We start from the raw sequence: 17,338 nt of genomic DNA, 5'->3' as shown, positions 1-17,338 counted from the left end.
TAAAAATGAATAATAAAAACACCTACTATCACTTGTGCAAACTAGTATATTTCATAGTAAATATCGATAGTATATCAAAAGTATATTTCTACATATTTGTGAATATTCTAATTACAATGACTGTTTTGTGGCAGGAATCCCTAAGGCTTCACCTATCCCCCCGTGGGTTTGTGGTTTACTGGACAAACGTAATGCAGAACAACATGGTTTTTACGCATTTCAAGGGTGAGGATACATTTGAACCTTGCAGATCGAGAAGCATATGGATAAATACATGGATCAGGTCTGAGCAGCTTGTTGCCACCGACTCTTGCCCTGTGAAGTGGGGTTCTTTATTGTTTCTATTGCCTTTTCCAATATATATTTAACAAACCATATATATACAATTAACGAATATTTCATGGGATTTGCAGGTATCACCAATAATACCTCACAACCTGGTCTTCCTAAATCACCAGTTTTTTCAACGTCATTTTAAACATTGTCTAGATGTGATTGTTCAGACCTTCTCAAATATCCTCATTCAGTCTAAAAGCCCAGCTGCGTGAATAAAAGCACGTTGTGCCTTACCACAAAGGCGACTTTGTTAAAGACCGATCTTATTTCAGGCTCATTTCCCTCTCGCCATTCTTCACAAAGGTGTTCTTAAAACAAAGTCACAATTAAGCTCTTGGAGTAAAACAAACACCCCGCACCTGAACTCTCTGGTTCTGCGCCAAGATTCAGAAAATAAAAGCCGACCCACCGGGCTTTGGGCTTTTCACGTCTCGTTTCTGACTGTTTACGTGCAATAGGGGTGCAGGACAATCAGAGGCACTTTGGTAATAAAATATAAACATCATAGATAACTTTCCTACAAGTTCTGGGTTCCACACATCAAGAAAATATTGCTGCTCTAGAGGCAGTTCAGAGGCGAGCAAGCAGACTTATTCCAGGTCTGAAGGGAAAGTCCTACTGAGAGACTGAGGAACTGAACCTTTTCACCCTGGAACAGAGGAGACTACGTGGGGACTTGATTCATGTCTTCAAAATCATGAAAGGCATCGACCACATCAAACCAGAGGAGCTTTTCCAGATCAGCAGGGACACACGCACAATGAGAGACTAGGCCCTCTCCTCGAAAGGGGCGGAGCTTCAAAAGGGTCAGTCATGTGACCCTCGGACGAGCATCATATGACCACGGACACAACGACGCATGATCCCGTCATCCAGGATCCCCCCCAACTCGTTGCACAGTGTATAATATGTTTATGCCGATGAGAGAGATTGTGTTAAATGCACAGAAGTATTCTCACGATACAACAAATGTGATGTGGTGGCATTCTGCTATACTGTCCCATCTGGCTGCCAGCGACACCCTGCACAACATTTACACCGATGTGGTAATGACTTGCTATGGAAAAGTACTGGCTTGATTCTGTAGTTCGAGCACGTTATCCTAATGTGTGAACGTGCGCTTCAGTAATTATAGAACAGAACCTCCGCCGGCAAAACATATTTCCAGTCTCTCTTGCGAGACCCAGTGCATTACCGAAGTACAGAAATGTGGTATTGAAACAACAAAGAATAAAAACTTACATTTTCATCAAATCAAATGAATTACGCTTGAAATTATTTTCCGACACACAAAGAACACAAACAGACGCAAACGAGAGAATTTGCCTTTTGAATATGTGTCCGAGCTTCTCTGTCAAAGTGCTTGTCCATGAAAGCCCGAGACGCAGGTGACATTTGCTGTAATGTGGCTGCGTGGCGGTTATTTTACTTGCATTGAAGTGAAAACAAATTGGAAGTCATGAGAAATCTCAATTGGGAAGAATTAATACTTCACGCTGTTATTCACAAATGACAGACGGAGAAAAGAAACTCAAATAATATGCTTCGGAGCCAAGTCTGTATTTAATTATATCTCACCATTATCGTGGAATATTTTTGCATTCATATTTATTTTCTCTGTGCAATTATGTACTTATTAAAGTTAGTTATGAAATACCGTGAGGGGGGGGGGGGGGGGAAGAAAGGACTGAAGAATTTGACATTGTATTCATAAGCTGATGTCAACTGACACTTCCACATTGTGTTATACCTGTTTAGAGCAAGGTTATTTCTTTATATAGAATTACTAATTGTAACTTTATACGTCCTATATGTCGTTTAGGTACTAATGCTTGGCAGAGATTAACAGCTTTATAATTCACTGTGGTGACAAGTAAACACCTTAAACCGAATGACAAGCTATTTAATGTGATAAAAGGCTGTCAGAACAGGGATTTCACTGACACACAACCTTGTGCAGCTGACATCGGCTTCATTATCTCGCAGTGCAATTTAATTCTTAACGGCGGTGCTAATTTTTAAGATGGCAGGGCACGACCGCAGGGCATTCACCTGCTCTTAACTAACTCTCACTTTCCATAGGATCGCCGTGCTTAATTTCCCCAGTCACTGAGGAGAAACGCATGCAAAACCGTGGGTGTGTTTCGAGTTGACACAGTTTAAGGTTTAAAATGCAAAGTACCCGAATAACTGCAGTGGAAACTGCACACCCTTCCTGTCCCACGATGTTATTCGGCGATTGGTGGAGCTTAATCACCAATGCTGATTAAACTATACTTAACCTTCACTTAATTTTCCCAGCATTAGTTGAACACTAGCCTTCCAATGCCTTTTTATTGAGGTCTATGAATCAAAGTGTAGAAGTCACCTGTCAATCAGCCGTGTCTTAACCAAACTCGGGGGGAATAATCTACTGATGGAAGAAGTATAATTCGTGAAGCACCAAATAACTGCTTAAAATTCATACTACTTAGCACATCTCTCTCTCTACATATAAGAGTAAATTGAGTAGATATTATCACTCACCATCACCGCGCAGAAAGTTATTGAGGACCTGGAAAAGGGGGAAGCTGTCCCAGGAGTCTTGGGGCTGGACCATGAAGGCGGCATCCATATCCACAGCGTACATGGACCAGAATATCTCGGCGTGCTCTGCCATGACTTCCGGCCACCAGGCAAAGGCCTAGAAGAACCCCCCCAAAAAACACCACCAACTTGAAGATGGGAAGGAACCAAGAGTGCTGACAGCAGCAGTGTGGGCAGACTTGAGTTCTTAAACAGAATATGCCCACAATAAAAGCCCAACTGCAACTGCATCTGCATATTCAAGAAGTACCACAAATACGTACGTTACACAAGACAAGTGACACTGATGAATCAAGCTATCAAGCCTCTGGAGCGAGAAGATACACTGGCGCCAGCTCGGTATCAGGGTTGTAAGGAGCGGACAGATATGTTTCAGTCTGAAATGCAGTATTTTGGTTGGAGGGAAAACAATTAACTGGCTCATATTTGTCATTGACAGTTATCTCAAAAGATTAGTGAACTCTTTAAATCAATAACTTATTATACAGTAGACCTCTTGACAAGCATTGTTCCCATTGATTACATCAACAGCTGCATGCATCTAAACTGGAATCATTAGTCAAAGACAATGCACCCAATTCTGTTTTGATCCTTATGCATAATAGATTCCACACATAAAAGCAGATATGATCAACACTGCTATCTGTGACCCCGAAAATCACTTTTCTCTCCAAACTACATTTGTGTGCGACTCCAAACGGCCGGGTCTCACGGTAATTACACCCTCCTTTATTCTGATATTAGTTGTTGTATCTCGAGTGATGCTTTTCGGTCCTTTTTTTCCTCTTGGAGGCACAACAACACACGTCTGGCTTTGACCTTTGTCTCTCCTCTCCTTTAATTCAGAGGTAAAATCTGAAGTCGAGAGTCGAGTGGGAGAAGAAGAGCGATGGGAATGGTGAAATGGAGTAATGGAAGGAGAAAAAAAAAACATCACCAATAAAAAGGAAGATACACAAAGGAGTAAGCTGTTTTTTTATTTTCTTCTCGGGTTTTTTTAATTATGATTTTTTTTTTTTTTTCAAAGACTAATGGCATTAAAACCGTTATTGCCTTAACCTTTTGGAGTCTTCTGCCACTCGCTCAATACCTTACCTGGCCTTGGGGATTCTTGCTCAGTCTTTTGACAACTATCTTTTCAAAAAACGTACAGCACATGATAGACGCGATAAAGAGCTCCTCTGAATAACATAATGCCTTTTTTATTTCAGCATCTGTGAAAAAATGCCATTAAGGGAATACTAATATAACTGATGGAATTGACTGTTTAGAAAAGCAACCCTTGAACTATCCATATTGTGCGTTGTCTGTTGGTGTCATTTGTCTGCTAGCTCAAGGAACTTGACACAATGTGTCAGGTTGCAGTCTGGACGACAATACAGATTTCAAATCAATTTACCAGCATATGACGGCCGACTCGGGCACATTATACATTTAATTGTACGGCAGACTTTTCAATACCAATTGGACCGAGGGTTTTAGAAGCGAGGGTCTCAAATTATTTTTAATTTATTTTAACAGCTTGATACAAATATGATACGTACATAGTTACATAGTGGAAAGTATTACAAAATAATTAGCATTCCCTCAAAATGTCACTAAAATGTAGATTATGTTTAATCGCTGTATCATTTTATTCGGATATATTGAAAGCAGACAATGATGTGGTAAAACAGGTCTAATCATGTGACTTCACTGTGATGTTTTTTCCCCCTCAGATTTAAAAGCCACTTCAAATTATCTGTAATACAAATAGAAAGAAAAACTAAGACATGGAACATTTTGCTAATAAGCATAAGTACTTTAGTATATTGTTATATATAATGTACCTAGTAAAATGCTATGGGAATGAAAGAATAGAGATGGACCTTCATTATAGTAAGCATAAACAGCTAACTATAAACTAATTACCTATTACTAATGCTCTGATATGAAATACATACAAAGATGAACATATACCATACATTAAGGCTGAATAGAAGAGCTAACATAAATGTTGCTTAATTCACAATGGAATAATGAGTCAATGAGTAGCATATCTGTATAATATCAATGTTTTTCAAAGCATCACTTGGTGGCGGCTGTCTGATCCTCCTGAATGCAGATCTATAATGTACCGTGCTTTTAATGTGCGATTTAACCCCTTCGGTCCAGACCCACGTTTTATGTCACTGGCATTTTGAGAGAGGATTTATAGTTCCTTACTGATGTTCCCCAAGTGGGAGATGACGAGAGAACACTTATGTTCAACAGGGCTTCACGCGGGGGATATACCTTGTGCACGCTGTACAGTGAGCGATCTAGAACTACAATCATGTATGTAAGGGACAATGCTTTGGGGGAGAATGCAATGGACTGTTTTTATGGGAAGAGAAGACATTACAGGAGACAAACGACAACATTTATTCACACAGGCACATACCTCTCTTCCCTGTTCGAGGCCATGAGAAGGAAAAGAATATAAGAAAAACTTAGTTAACTTTATGTAAGACTTGTATATACTAGTTTAACTGTTGATTGGATTGATATTGAGTACTGGGGGTTTAATGCATTGTATGTGGTTAAAAATGTATGATTTTTAGCCTCAATGTGTTTTCAGCTACACGTCTGCCATAACAGCGTACATCTGCAGTGCCAGGGAAGAGCGCTTTTCTGTCGTAATATACTTTTCTATTAACAGATGAACAGATGTCTGAGATGAAATCAGAATCCGAGCTAATGAGGTTTCCTTTTTTATCAATAACTCAACATCTGTTTCTCTTTCGATACCACCAATCATAACAGGTTCACATATGTCCAGTGTGACTTTCCTTCCTTTTTCGAAGGCGAAGGTATGAAAACTACAATAGAGAAGTGAGAATAGCTGCTGCTGCTTTTTTTTTTTTATTCATTTATTATTTTATTCAATTATACAACATCTGCATGGACTTCATTTGAATGCAAACTTTTTTTTTTAAAGAAAGATTTCTCCTATTCTTTTATTTTTAAATATATCCGAGACTGTGCTGGTATTCACATGAAGCCGAGGAAAGACGCATTCTTCTGTTTCTGCAGAGGGCAGAGCAATTAAACGGAAATGAGTGACTTGTCAATAAAGCCAGTGATCTCGATTCATCCCCACATACCATGGATGCACTGATATATTTTTATAAGCATTGCTATTTGCCATAAACCACACTTTTCGGTTTAGATTTTACCACTGAGGTGAGGAATCCAATGTGATCGATATTCAGTAAACGGCAATTACCTTATCTACAGCCATCCTGTCTGCCGTTTATATTTGCCCTTGTTAAAATACAGTGAATTGCATTCGTTAAAAGGGCACGCATCTTGCGATCACAATTTAAGGACCCGCAACTCGTGACTAATACATTTCAATCTCTCTTTGATGAACAAGACAGGAACTAGATGGCAGGCAGATGTACCGGTAGTTCCCTCCTATTTATGATTATTATTTCTGTATTTACTCTCTTCAGGAGTCATAACAGACCTTAAGGCCTTTATTGTGGATCTTACCTCCGAGTGGTTCTCCTCATTCTGCTGAAGTACCTCTATACACAGTTCTCCGAGTCGAATGACATCCTCTAGCTTCTTCGCTGGTGTTGCTTGGTTCATAGTGTCTATAGTAATATATATATATATATATGAATACGCTATACATACCTTCTAGAAATTACATTATCTTCCACTCAAGGAAATGAAGTAAATCTTAATTTCCCTCCTATAAGAAAACCCAATTGTATATTCTATGGGATTTGTGAATATCTTTCTGGCTTACAGATGCCACCATTACAAGAAATCTGCATTTTTGATTAGACTATCGTAACACCACAACAATACACACACAATACACCATGAAGTCATGATTGTGGAACCTGTTCGAGATGCTATAAAGGATACAGCCACCATTTCTGGACAGACTCTCTCTTTAGGAACAATATTTCATAAGAAAACGTATGCATTCAGACACACAAACACATGCACACAAGTTCATGTTTAACAGTGGCACTTGGGGAGTCTGTGACTGATCGGGGAAACCGAACCCCCACAATGGCAGTTCCTTGTGAGCCTGTTCCCTATTCTCAGAGAGGAAAGACTGAAAGCTCTTTGAGAGTCTGTGGTGACACGGGAAAGGCGAGGGGAGGAAGCAACAGGGAAGAGTTAAATCTAGGTTTGCAGTGCGGTGTGTTCCCAGGAGAGAGATTAGCGGAGTGAATAGGAACAGGTTCCACAGTTCACCAGCTGAGAATTTAATGAGACATTTGCAGTTGCAATTGCTCAGGTTTGCTTGGAAGAGAAGGGGAGAGACGTGGGGGGGTGGGCTTTAGGAGCCGGAGCGGTTAATAGACTTTGTTGTTTCTCTCAGGCGCTTCTGAAGCGGTCACCCCCGAGTACGGACCTTCGATTTTCGCGTACTCCGTTAGGCGGGTGTAGTTAATCAGGGCGGCTTTCTCGAGACACTTGCGGATCACTTTCTTCACGTCGTCCGCGGGAACGGGCGTGGAGATGTCCTTCATCAAGACCTGGGCGAGAGAAGACCGGCGCACACTGGTTATCAGGACCGTTTTCTGAGAGCAATCTTTCCCCATTAAATGCACGGTGAAAATACGTAATAGAAAAAAGCTAGAAAAAGCCAACATGATATTATTATCCCGCTCGGTTCTCTCAGTAGGCTGGACAATGTAGAGTGAGCTCTGAAGCACTAATGCACACAGTATTCAGCAAATGTAACTGACTCATTTAGTTCTAATTATATTTCAGTCAATGCAGCTTACCTGGTACAGATATACAATAGGCTATAATGGGCTCGATAGCTATGTTTGTATCACAGATATTAACACTAGTAAAAAATGACTGATTTAAACAGTGCCACATATACAAATAAATAGACACAAATAAATTAATATATGGCGTTGTGTAATAATAATGACAAAATAGAGTCGAAAATCAGTGGGAGCGGGAAATTCACGTAATAAATTAAAAGGTAGTATTCTGACGACACAGGTGTGTGTGATTGTGTGTCTGCTAGAATGAAGGAATTTAACCCACAGATTTCAGAGCAGGGCTGCGGCAAAAAAAGTCCCCGGTCACAAGCAATATCGTTCCTTCACCTGCGCATTTACACTTATTCCTTGTCAGAGAAACACAAGAGGAAGTGAAAAATTGAGAAAGCCCAGACTTACCCTTTCAAGCAAGGAAAGAGTGGCTTTCAAGGCCCCCTCCGGCCGGCCAAACGGGAAACAATACCTGTCAAAATAATGTCAAATATGCAAGATCATCAACACTTGCACTCCTTCTAGACTTCCCTGTTGTACAATAGGTGCACTGCTGCTCAATAATTGTGTGTAACTGAATATATGTAAAAATAACTTTGGTTTCCTCTGCAAGGAGAAAAAGAGATTAAAAAAAAAAAAAAAAATCTGTCTGTCTCAATCATTTTCACTCTCTTTGCTTATTTGTGACCTCAAACAAGTACATAAATAAGATCAATCACTGGAGAATTTCTATTAAGTAGTGGACTTTGCAGACAGACTCACAAACACATACATTATATATATATATATATACATATACACATACACACAGTTAGGTCCATAAATATTTGGACAGTGACACAATTGTGATCATTTTGGCTGTGTACGCCACCACAATGGATTTGAAAGGAAACAATGAATACGTGCTTTAAGTGTAGACTTTCATCTTTAATTTGAGGGTAGTTACATCCGAATTGGGTGAACGGTATAGGAATTATACCCATTTTTATATGTGTTCCCCCTAATTTTAGGGGCTCAAAAGTATGTGGACAAACTAAGATAATCATTAATTAAATTGTGAGTTTCAATACTTGGTGGAAAATCCTTTGCAGTCAATGACTGTCTGAAGTCTGGAACCCATAGACATCACCAGATGCATTTGGAAGGCAAAACGCCCCAAGAACAAGCAGGAACTAAAGGCAGCTGCAGTGCAGGCCTGGCAGAGCATCACCAGGGAAGAAACCCAGCATCTGCTGATGTCTATGGGCTCCAGACTTCAGGCAGTCATTGACTGCAAAGGATTTGCAACCAAGTATTGAAACTCACAACTGAATTCATGATTATGTTAGTTAGTCCAACTACCCTCACATTAAAGATAGATGTCTACATTTAAAGCACATCTTGATTGTTTCCTTTCAAATCCATTGTGGTAGCGTACACAGCCACAATGATGACAATGGTGTCACTGTCCAAATATTTATGGCCCGAACTGTAAAAATACACACACACACACACACACACACACACACACACACACACACACAGTACTTATAGAAAGTCTACACCCACCCTCCCAAGTTAATACTTTGTGGAAGTAACTTTGGCAGCAATTACATTTCTGTATTCCTAATTTTCCTGTGGAAGTGGAGGTCACTTAACTGTGTGTGTTATTGTGAAGGCGACTGGTTACACCTGAGCTAATTTAGAATTGCTATTACTTATTACTTATCCAACCAAGCTATTTCAGTTTAAATTGTTCTACACATTTCCAGAATATTGTTTTAACTAGGAAGTTGGGGGCTAGAGTGTGCAGACAAATGCAAAAATAAAATACAAATTAATGCATTTTAATTCCAGGCTATAAAGCAACATATGGTGAACATAAAAAAATAAAAATAAAAAAAAAGTGGTGTGTAGATTTTCTGTAGGCACCATAGATATGTTCTTGTCTGCCAATAAATACACAAATACACACACACATTACATATTTATTTATGTATATACACACACACACACTATATTTAACTAGAGTTCATTACATAGTCTGTGAAGAGGATTAAGCATTCAGAAGAGCCATCCATGGAGTCAGTTATAGTCTCATTTAAAAGCAGTAGGGCTGGGGATCAGGCTAAATGTGCAGGTGCAACTAAAGACTTAACTACTGAAGTGGCTTCTACTTGTACCCATTATTATACCATGTGCTGACTCTCCAACAGTCCCCCCTCGGGGGCATTAACAAATTAGTAAAACAGCCTTAATCAGCTTCACTGTGTTACCACCTAATCCTTTTGGCAAATGAGCTACATGTTTTTTTTGTTGTTGTTGCTGTTGTCGTATTTCCCTCCTACTGCCCAGTCCTGTGCGATACATTTGCATAATCCATACATTGTTTAACCCATTGTTTACTCCCATTAGTCCGTTAGTGAGGGGTGTTGATGAATAAGTGTTGCTGATCCCGAGATTACATTCCCCATTTCCAATCAATGGAGTCCCACTGAATATTTTCTGAAGAGCTCTTTACATTTTATGACGTGCAAAGGAGAGTAGCATCAGGCGAAACAGATTTTTTTAATCCTGCCAGTATGTAGAAAAGACAAATGAGGGAGCAGCTAATTAACAGTAACCTGGCCTCAGCGCACAGGTTTTTCTTGCTGCCACAGTAAGCCGATACATTTACATGACAGAAAACTGAACAGCAAAATGTATTTTGAAATGTATTTCATTAAGCATTAAACGGTAGTTGTCTTTAAAACAGCATCCATTCAGTGTTCATTGTTTCTGTAGGATTTTACCTCATCATATTTGGGGAGTTATTAAAGGACTACAGAAGATCTCTTAGGGCTTATAATGTGTCATTGATGCCAAATATAATACATACAATATGTCCAATGCAATTCCTGCAGGACTGATATGGTATTTTAATGAGAGGATTTAATCCGTTGGGGAATTGGGGAATAAACCAAGTCATCAACATTTTCTGCCGAGACTTTAAAAGGCTTGAAAAATGCCTCTCAGAAATGTCCACTCACTGTGACGTCTTAATCACAGCTGTCTCCATACATGTACAGAGGCAATAGTTTAGTGGAAAAAGAAAAACTGTCTTGTTTTACAAAAGTGGAACACATGGTCTCTAAAAGCCCCTTGTGTGTGGTTTTGATCTTTACATGCGTGTTGACGTTTACCTGAAATGGACAATCTGGTTTTCAAGCAGAGACAGAAGTCGGGTTTTAATCTCTTCAAATTGTTCTTTCTCCTCAATGGTGACGGTTCCGATTCCATCCGGCCTGAAAAATATCATATTTGTTGTTGTTGTTTTTTATCGGTGTCTTCATGTTTAAATCTACTAACTAAAAATGAAACATGGAAACTTGAGTAAAAGTATGGAATGATAACACACCCAAGAGAGTCAATTATAGTCCCGTACAGATTTATTTATATGTCTGTCTTATAAAAAACAATTATAATCTGGCTATTGGCCATTTTGTCTCTCTTTGTAGGAACGTTTTTAATCAATTGAAACCTTTTGTCGGTCTATAATACATCATAATAGGTCAAATAAAAATGTAAACAGTCTACTTAACAGGAAGAACATTTCCTAAACAATCCCCAGACATATCTGAAGGAAACCAGAGACTGAAGTAATAAAACAATAACATATCAACAAATATTCAAAAGAGATTTGACAATGGCGCAACAAGATCCGGAAATCCAGTACAATCCAGACAGGCAGCGGTTAGAGACAAACCTCAGGCTGTCGGTATGATTAGCAGGCTGAACTGGTAAGACTCATCGCTCACTGCTAAACCAGTCTCTCAACTGCAGGGGTTTTATTTAACCAGGAGGTCCACATCTTGATCAATAAAGACAATAATACTTAGACTCAAACTGTGCTGGATTACCTACCAACGGACAACTGAATTAAAGTGGATGTAGGAACCGGCTTGACCGATGCCTTCGCTTAGAGCACAGTCTGATTCTCCATGAATTGCAGGACACCGGAGCGCTAGAAGGCTAATGGATGAGAGGAGGGTTTTCGACTTCACTTCATTATTTGTCTGTTAATGTGTTATCGACCCGGGAATCTCAACCACCTGGCTCTGGAGAGATGGCGGGGAGTCGGCCGGTTAGTCCCAGACACCCACGTGCGAACAAGGGCCACGCTTCGACACACCTGGGTTTCTTTTGCACCTCATTTGTTTCAATGTCGAGATTGAAGTAGTACTTTGGGTTGACACTGCCACCCCCTTGCAGGACCTTGAATATTTTAATACAATCCCCACACAGCACCCTCTTTTAAAGTCTAAAGCCATCGTGCGTTTGCAGCCTTTCAAATGCGTATGACATGCTTTTCACAACAAGTGTTACTACGGTTTATTTTCTGAACTTTTTCCTCCAGGGCAGCTGTGCTATTTTAATATTACAGTGCCCCACAAAACAACAAACTCTAAATAAGGTTTTAAATAGGAATCTGGGCATGACTTCCCTTAATTGCAATGTGTTTAAATGTCTAGGTTTAATTATATATCCATGCAGTGTTGCTAGCTTTAGTTCACTTCTCCAGTCTCAACAATGCCGCGTTCGTTTATAAAATTCCCAAATCTTTTCCTCCCTCGTGAGGCTTGATCTTTTCTAGACGCGCAACGTTGCCGGGGGATTTTCTAAGGATCTGCACAAAGTGAAAAGTAAATCTCCTTTCAGGCACTCGCAGAAGTGGAAGGTGTAGATTCACGGCTTAGGCCTCCTCCTTGCAAATATCCCGCTGTGAAATAAAGCCATTGAAATCGGCAGCTCCTCAATGGCCTCTCATTTATTCCTGCAGAACAGGGCAGCATCTGCAACATTTAACGACCGTCTCCTGAGCATTCGCGGCTCCTTACATAACACAATGAGGAGGAGGGGAGATCAACCTTTCCAATCAGTGTTGGAGTAGTGCTTTTAATTGTGCTTTATGTGGCGTGTACACTGAAATCCCTCATGGGCCGCACACAGGAGAGTGACATCGCAAGAGAACAGACTTATTTCTGAAGGACATTCTGCGCATCGGTGGGGTGATTTAATTCGAGATATGGCAGGTTTCCACCATGTAACCATCTCATGTCCATCATTATAAATACTTGAGGTTGTTTCTGGTGTCGTTTTGACTTTGGCAGATCATTTACATAAAGAATTGAATATGCCAAAATGTAGTCATTAACTTTAACATAGTCGTTCTGAATGAAAAAGAAAATATTCAATCTGTTTAAGGGGGTAAAGGATTCAAAGGAATAACGCCAGGAAAAGTATCCACAAACTTCACATGAAGCTGTTATGTTCGTCTAGTTTTCCTTTACAGGAGACCCTAGAAGTTTGATCGCTGGAGTTTGTGTACAATGATTTATCTATCAATCTAAATCTGTATCCACGTCTCGCCGCCTATCTGTAGACCGTCAGACGCTGCCCAGTCGACGGTCCTCTTCCAAACGAGCAAGATCTTTTGTGCAACTGGAAGGAGAGAGAGAGAAAACTCCCGCAGATAAAACCTTGCGAAACAAATGTAATTATATTGCCTGTGTGGGGATATTGAAGTAGCTTTCTTGTGGTGAAGCTCTTTTCACGAAATCCAATCATACGTCCCATAATGCTTCTCTGCACATGTCAGAGTTCGGGAGAGTGAGACAACAGGTCAGGGACGGCGTCTTTGTCCGGATGAAACGAAGCGACTGTGTTTGAGCGCGGATAACAGTGACCTGGTACTGGAAGGGTCACGAAGGGTTAACAGGCTGCTGAAAAGAGAGAAATTACCTTCCTTTTCTTGAACCGTGTTTAAAGGGCATAGGTTACTAAGTCTGGGGATTTTTTGTTTTCTCGTTACCATTATTATTTTCATTTGAATAATTCACTCACAGTCGTCTCTTTGGCTGGGGGGGTACCGTCGATGACATCAAAACCAGGGGGGGAGGGGGAAGGACTCACTTTGTGTGCCGATAAAGCGGCTTTTAAAGGAAATTAGATCAGATCGAGAAACTACGAGTTTTATTCCCTTCTCGTGCTCCGCAGGTCTAGTGTGTGTCATGTCCTCGTGGCGGGGTGACAGGTACGGCAGCGCAGGAAATATCTGAGTAAATTTCACCTTCACGGTTCGAGTGTCGCGGGAGACACGGGCGAGGAGGGCTGAGGTAAACACTTCTGTCACATGTGGCGTCTGCGCGGCCTCTGACAGACACGGCAGCGGAAATCTCTAGGTATAGAAAGTGACAAGTGAGAAAGGTGAGCTGGGAGGATGTCAGCGCTGTCACCCCACGCTACAAATCCTCTCAGTTACTTTATGGAAATCTGTCACTTTACTCAAATTGTTTGATTTCAGATCCGAAACGTGCCTGTCATATCTCGGAGTCAGGAGTGTCTTCAGCGCAGATGGATATGGATCAAGTGCAGTCCACCTCTGCCTTGGTATTTCACCAGCGTCGCCAGGCAGAAGACATCAGTTTGCGTTTTTGAAAGTGAGGTGAAGTCCCGACGGAAATTATTCAAAACTAACATTCTCAAGTGAGGATAAATAAATGAGTAAAAACAATGCATATATGGTATCTTTCTATCTTAAAATGTAAACCTGTTAAGGAAACTAAAAGTAGGTGATTGTGTAATTCATAGATGCTAATAGCTTGTCCAAAAAACTGAAACATTTTAATATAATATATTCAATATATCTATATACAATAGATTTATAGCACATTTATATTAGACTATTTTATTATTATTAACGGATAAAAAAAAAATCCAGTCTCTAAATAAACTGAATGTTGTGTTAAAATAAAATAAAATTGTTTACATTACTAGGTTATTTGACTATGGAATATTATATATATATATTTATATATATATTAGGGTTATTCATGCACATCTCAATTGTTATTTTAGCTGGCAAGCTTTATATTTTTATATTAAATCAAAACTGGAATGAAAGATGCCACAAAAAGAGTAATGGCTTGCCTTTTACACATTGTTTAAAAATCTGAATCGTGTTGTATATAATCTAGCCGTAAAAAATGTTTTGTTTTGTTAATTACAGAATCCAGATCCATTTTCCCACACGATATGAAATGTCATTATTATAGATGATTGTTTCAAGGACAGTAAGTCTTATTAATTAACTTGTGCCTTAGTACGAACACTAATACATTTCAATAGCTATTATCCATCTCTCTTCACTCCTACAGTTTAACTGCACAGGGCCCTGCTTCACTCCTGAATACATCACTATTTTAATTACACTTCGATAATGACGTGCCGTGCTGGCCTCCTCGACGGGCTCAGAGTGAAGAAAATAATCATCATCGAGAAAACAGATGGGCCAGTAAAAGAGGACCTCGGAGAAACAATAACACCTGGAGCAGATGACTTGGCTGAAACGAGAAAAGGAGGAGAAAGACGGAGCGGATCGACAAGCTGCCGGCAGATTCCCAGCGCGTTCGACAACAAACAAACTGCCGTGTCGCTGTGAGCAAAAAGTACAACACAATAAAACTAATCATGACCACAACCACAACCACTGGCAATACAATAATACTACAACACTACAATAAATGCCATTACAACTATTACTACTACTAATTAATATTCCTCTCATTCAAATAAAGAAAACCAGGGAAATGTTTTTCCTCACTGCTGGTCCGTTCCTCTCCGATTTTCTAATGGCAGGAACTTATTTCAGTCTCTCGTTGACAGCGTCGTGAGAATTAACCAGTCTCTATCGCACACCCCCAACAGGCCCGGCCAGCCCTCGTATAACACGAAATCCTAGAGGAAACTTAATTATTCAAATTAGAGAGCAGACTGACAAAAAGCCAGTGAGTGCAATTTTAGTCTTGTATAGGTGGTGATTAGACAGAAGGCTTAATAATTATGTTGCCTAATTTGCTCAATTGCCCAACAAATAAAAGAAGCACACAGAAAAATGGGGGGCTTCATAGCGAGCTCGAGTGAGGACATTAGGTGCGGCACATTCCTGTTATTTATCTGCAATCACAGGCAGTCTCATCTCTTATTAAACGCGCAGATCTGTTATTAGGCAAACAAGTTGTTCATGGGCAGCTTAAACGGATGATTAGACCGAAAACGTTCTTGCTCTTGGCTTCCCATAATGCACCATCTGTTTCATGCAATACATTAATTCCTTCAAGATATTCCTGTCAGAATTTAAACAATAAATAAACAGCCACGTGGCATTCCAAACTAGTTATTCGCAACACTTAGAACATAATTATTAAAGACAATACTTGAAAAATAATATTAAATGCACCATTAGCTTATTTTACTGCATCAATGTTTCAAAAGCACTCGTTAAAATTATGTAGAGAAAACTCAAACCATCCTGAAATGTATTTATTTTTAAATCTAATGTATATTTAACAAACTGTTGATTAAAATGGCCATTACTTGAATTAGTATCACACTGAATTGTGTGCCTTTGAATCCCCACTACATGTTTAATAGGTGCAGTCAACCATGCTGTGTAAATGGACACGATTTTTAAATTGCTGTATTAATTTTTGCTGCCTTTTACGGTTGTGACACCATTATATACCTTCAACACACAATTGTGAGTTTAGATTAACACAGACGGACGTATATATTAATTTAATGGACACAGTATATGCCTCTATTAGGCGTAATGATAATACCCTGAATTAAATTCCTCCGTATATATGTTTTATGAAGAGCACTGCAGGAAAGGACATTTCATTGTGATTAACATGTAACATTGTACCTAAAAATTTAAAGCAGATACAGAACAGGGGTTTAAAAGCGAGGAATGCTAAGTATTTCCTTTCCATGTCAGTTAAGCACTGTGGAAAAAAAACTAAAAACGCAGCGAAACAAAAGCTGAGCGCTTTCAAAGGCGTATAAAAGATCTGTGCATTCCCTGGTCGTGAGCTATTGATTTCCAGTGGGCGTCCGGGTATTGAGTTACCTGTTGCCGTGAACGTGAGAAGCACAAAAGGCGAAGCTGTAGTGCAGCAAGGTGGGGTCGATGACGGCTCTGCCCTCGGCGTACTCCATCAGCTCCTGCAGGTAGCAGAGGTGGCGGTGGCAGCCCCTCACCCCGTAGCGGGCGCAGTACTCGTCCAGCACAAACACCTGGCCTGGACTGAACCAGCCCTGAAAAGCACGAGGAAACCCATGGGAGATTAACAACAACCACACGGAAATCAGTCGCACAGAGCCGCGGTGGCCGGAGAGAGAAAAACAACAATTATTATAATAATAATACTTAGATGTTAATTTGTAAACTGCTTTTGACTTTAAAATGGGCAGAAACACACCTACATGTACAGACAGGTGACAAATTTAAAGAATAACCAACATAAAGTGTCTCAGTAAGGTGTTGGGCACCACGAGCCCCAGAACAGTTTCAATGCTCTTGGCACAGATTCTACGAGTCTCTGAACAATACCCCTCATTTGGGGTTTTGATGATGGTGTTCAACTGGGTTGAGATCTGGTGACTGTGAAGGCCATAGCATATGATTCACATCCTTTTCATACTCATCACACCATTCAGTGACCCTCATGCCCTGTGGATGTGCATTGTCATCCTGGAAGAGATCAGGATAGAAATGTGTCCCCATAGGATAAAGGTGATCACTCTGAATAACTGTGTCATGATTTGCAGTGACCCTTCCC

General features: G+C 40.1%; 1 protein-coding gene across 7 annotated transcripts in view; it reads right to left on the bottom strand.

The window, feature by feature from the left end:
• cadps2 (Ca++-dependent secretion activator 2) overlaps positions 1–17,338 on the bottom strand; it is a 143,435-nt gene that overhangs the window by 25,999 nt on the left and 100,098 nt on the right. For all 7 annotated transcript variants that reach the window (XM_066723759.1, XM_066723763.1, XM_066723760.1 and 4 more), the window contains exons 13-18: positions 16,627–16,814; positions 10,859–10,960; positions 8,106–8,169; positions 7,322–7,445; positions 6,439–6,542; positions 2,863–3,019 (exon numbers count right to left, since the gene is read on the bottom strand). In XM_066723759.1, the coding sequence (XP_066579856.1) occupies positions 2,863–3,019; positions 6,439–6,542; positions 7,322–7,445; positions 8,106–8,169; positions 10,859–10,960; positions 16,627–16,814 (739 nt within the window). The remainder of the gene's footprint in view (positions 1–2,862; positions 3,020–6,438; positions 6,543–7,321; positions 7,446–8,105; positions 8,170–10,858; positions 10,961–16,626; positions 16,815–17,338) is intronic.

The sequence above is a fragment of the Amia ocellicauda genome, chromosome 15, assembly GCF_036373705.1.
Source record: "Amia ocellicauda isolate fAmiCal2 chromosome 15, fAmiCal2.hap1, whole genome shotgun sequence".
Classification (NCBI taxonomy): domain Eukaryota; kingdom Metazoa; phylum Chordata; class Actinopteri; order Amiiformes; family Amiidae; genus Amia; species Amia ocellicauda.
Note: the sequence above shows the minus strand (reverse complement) of the source record. Positions and strands in the feature narration are given on the sequence as shown.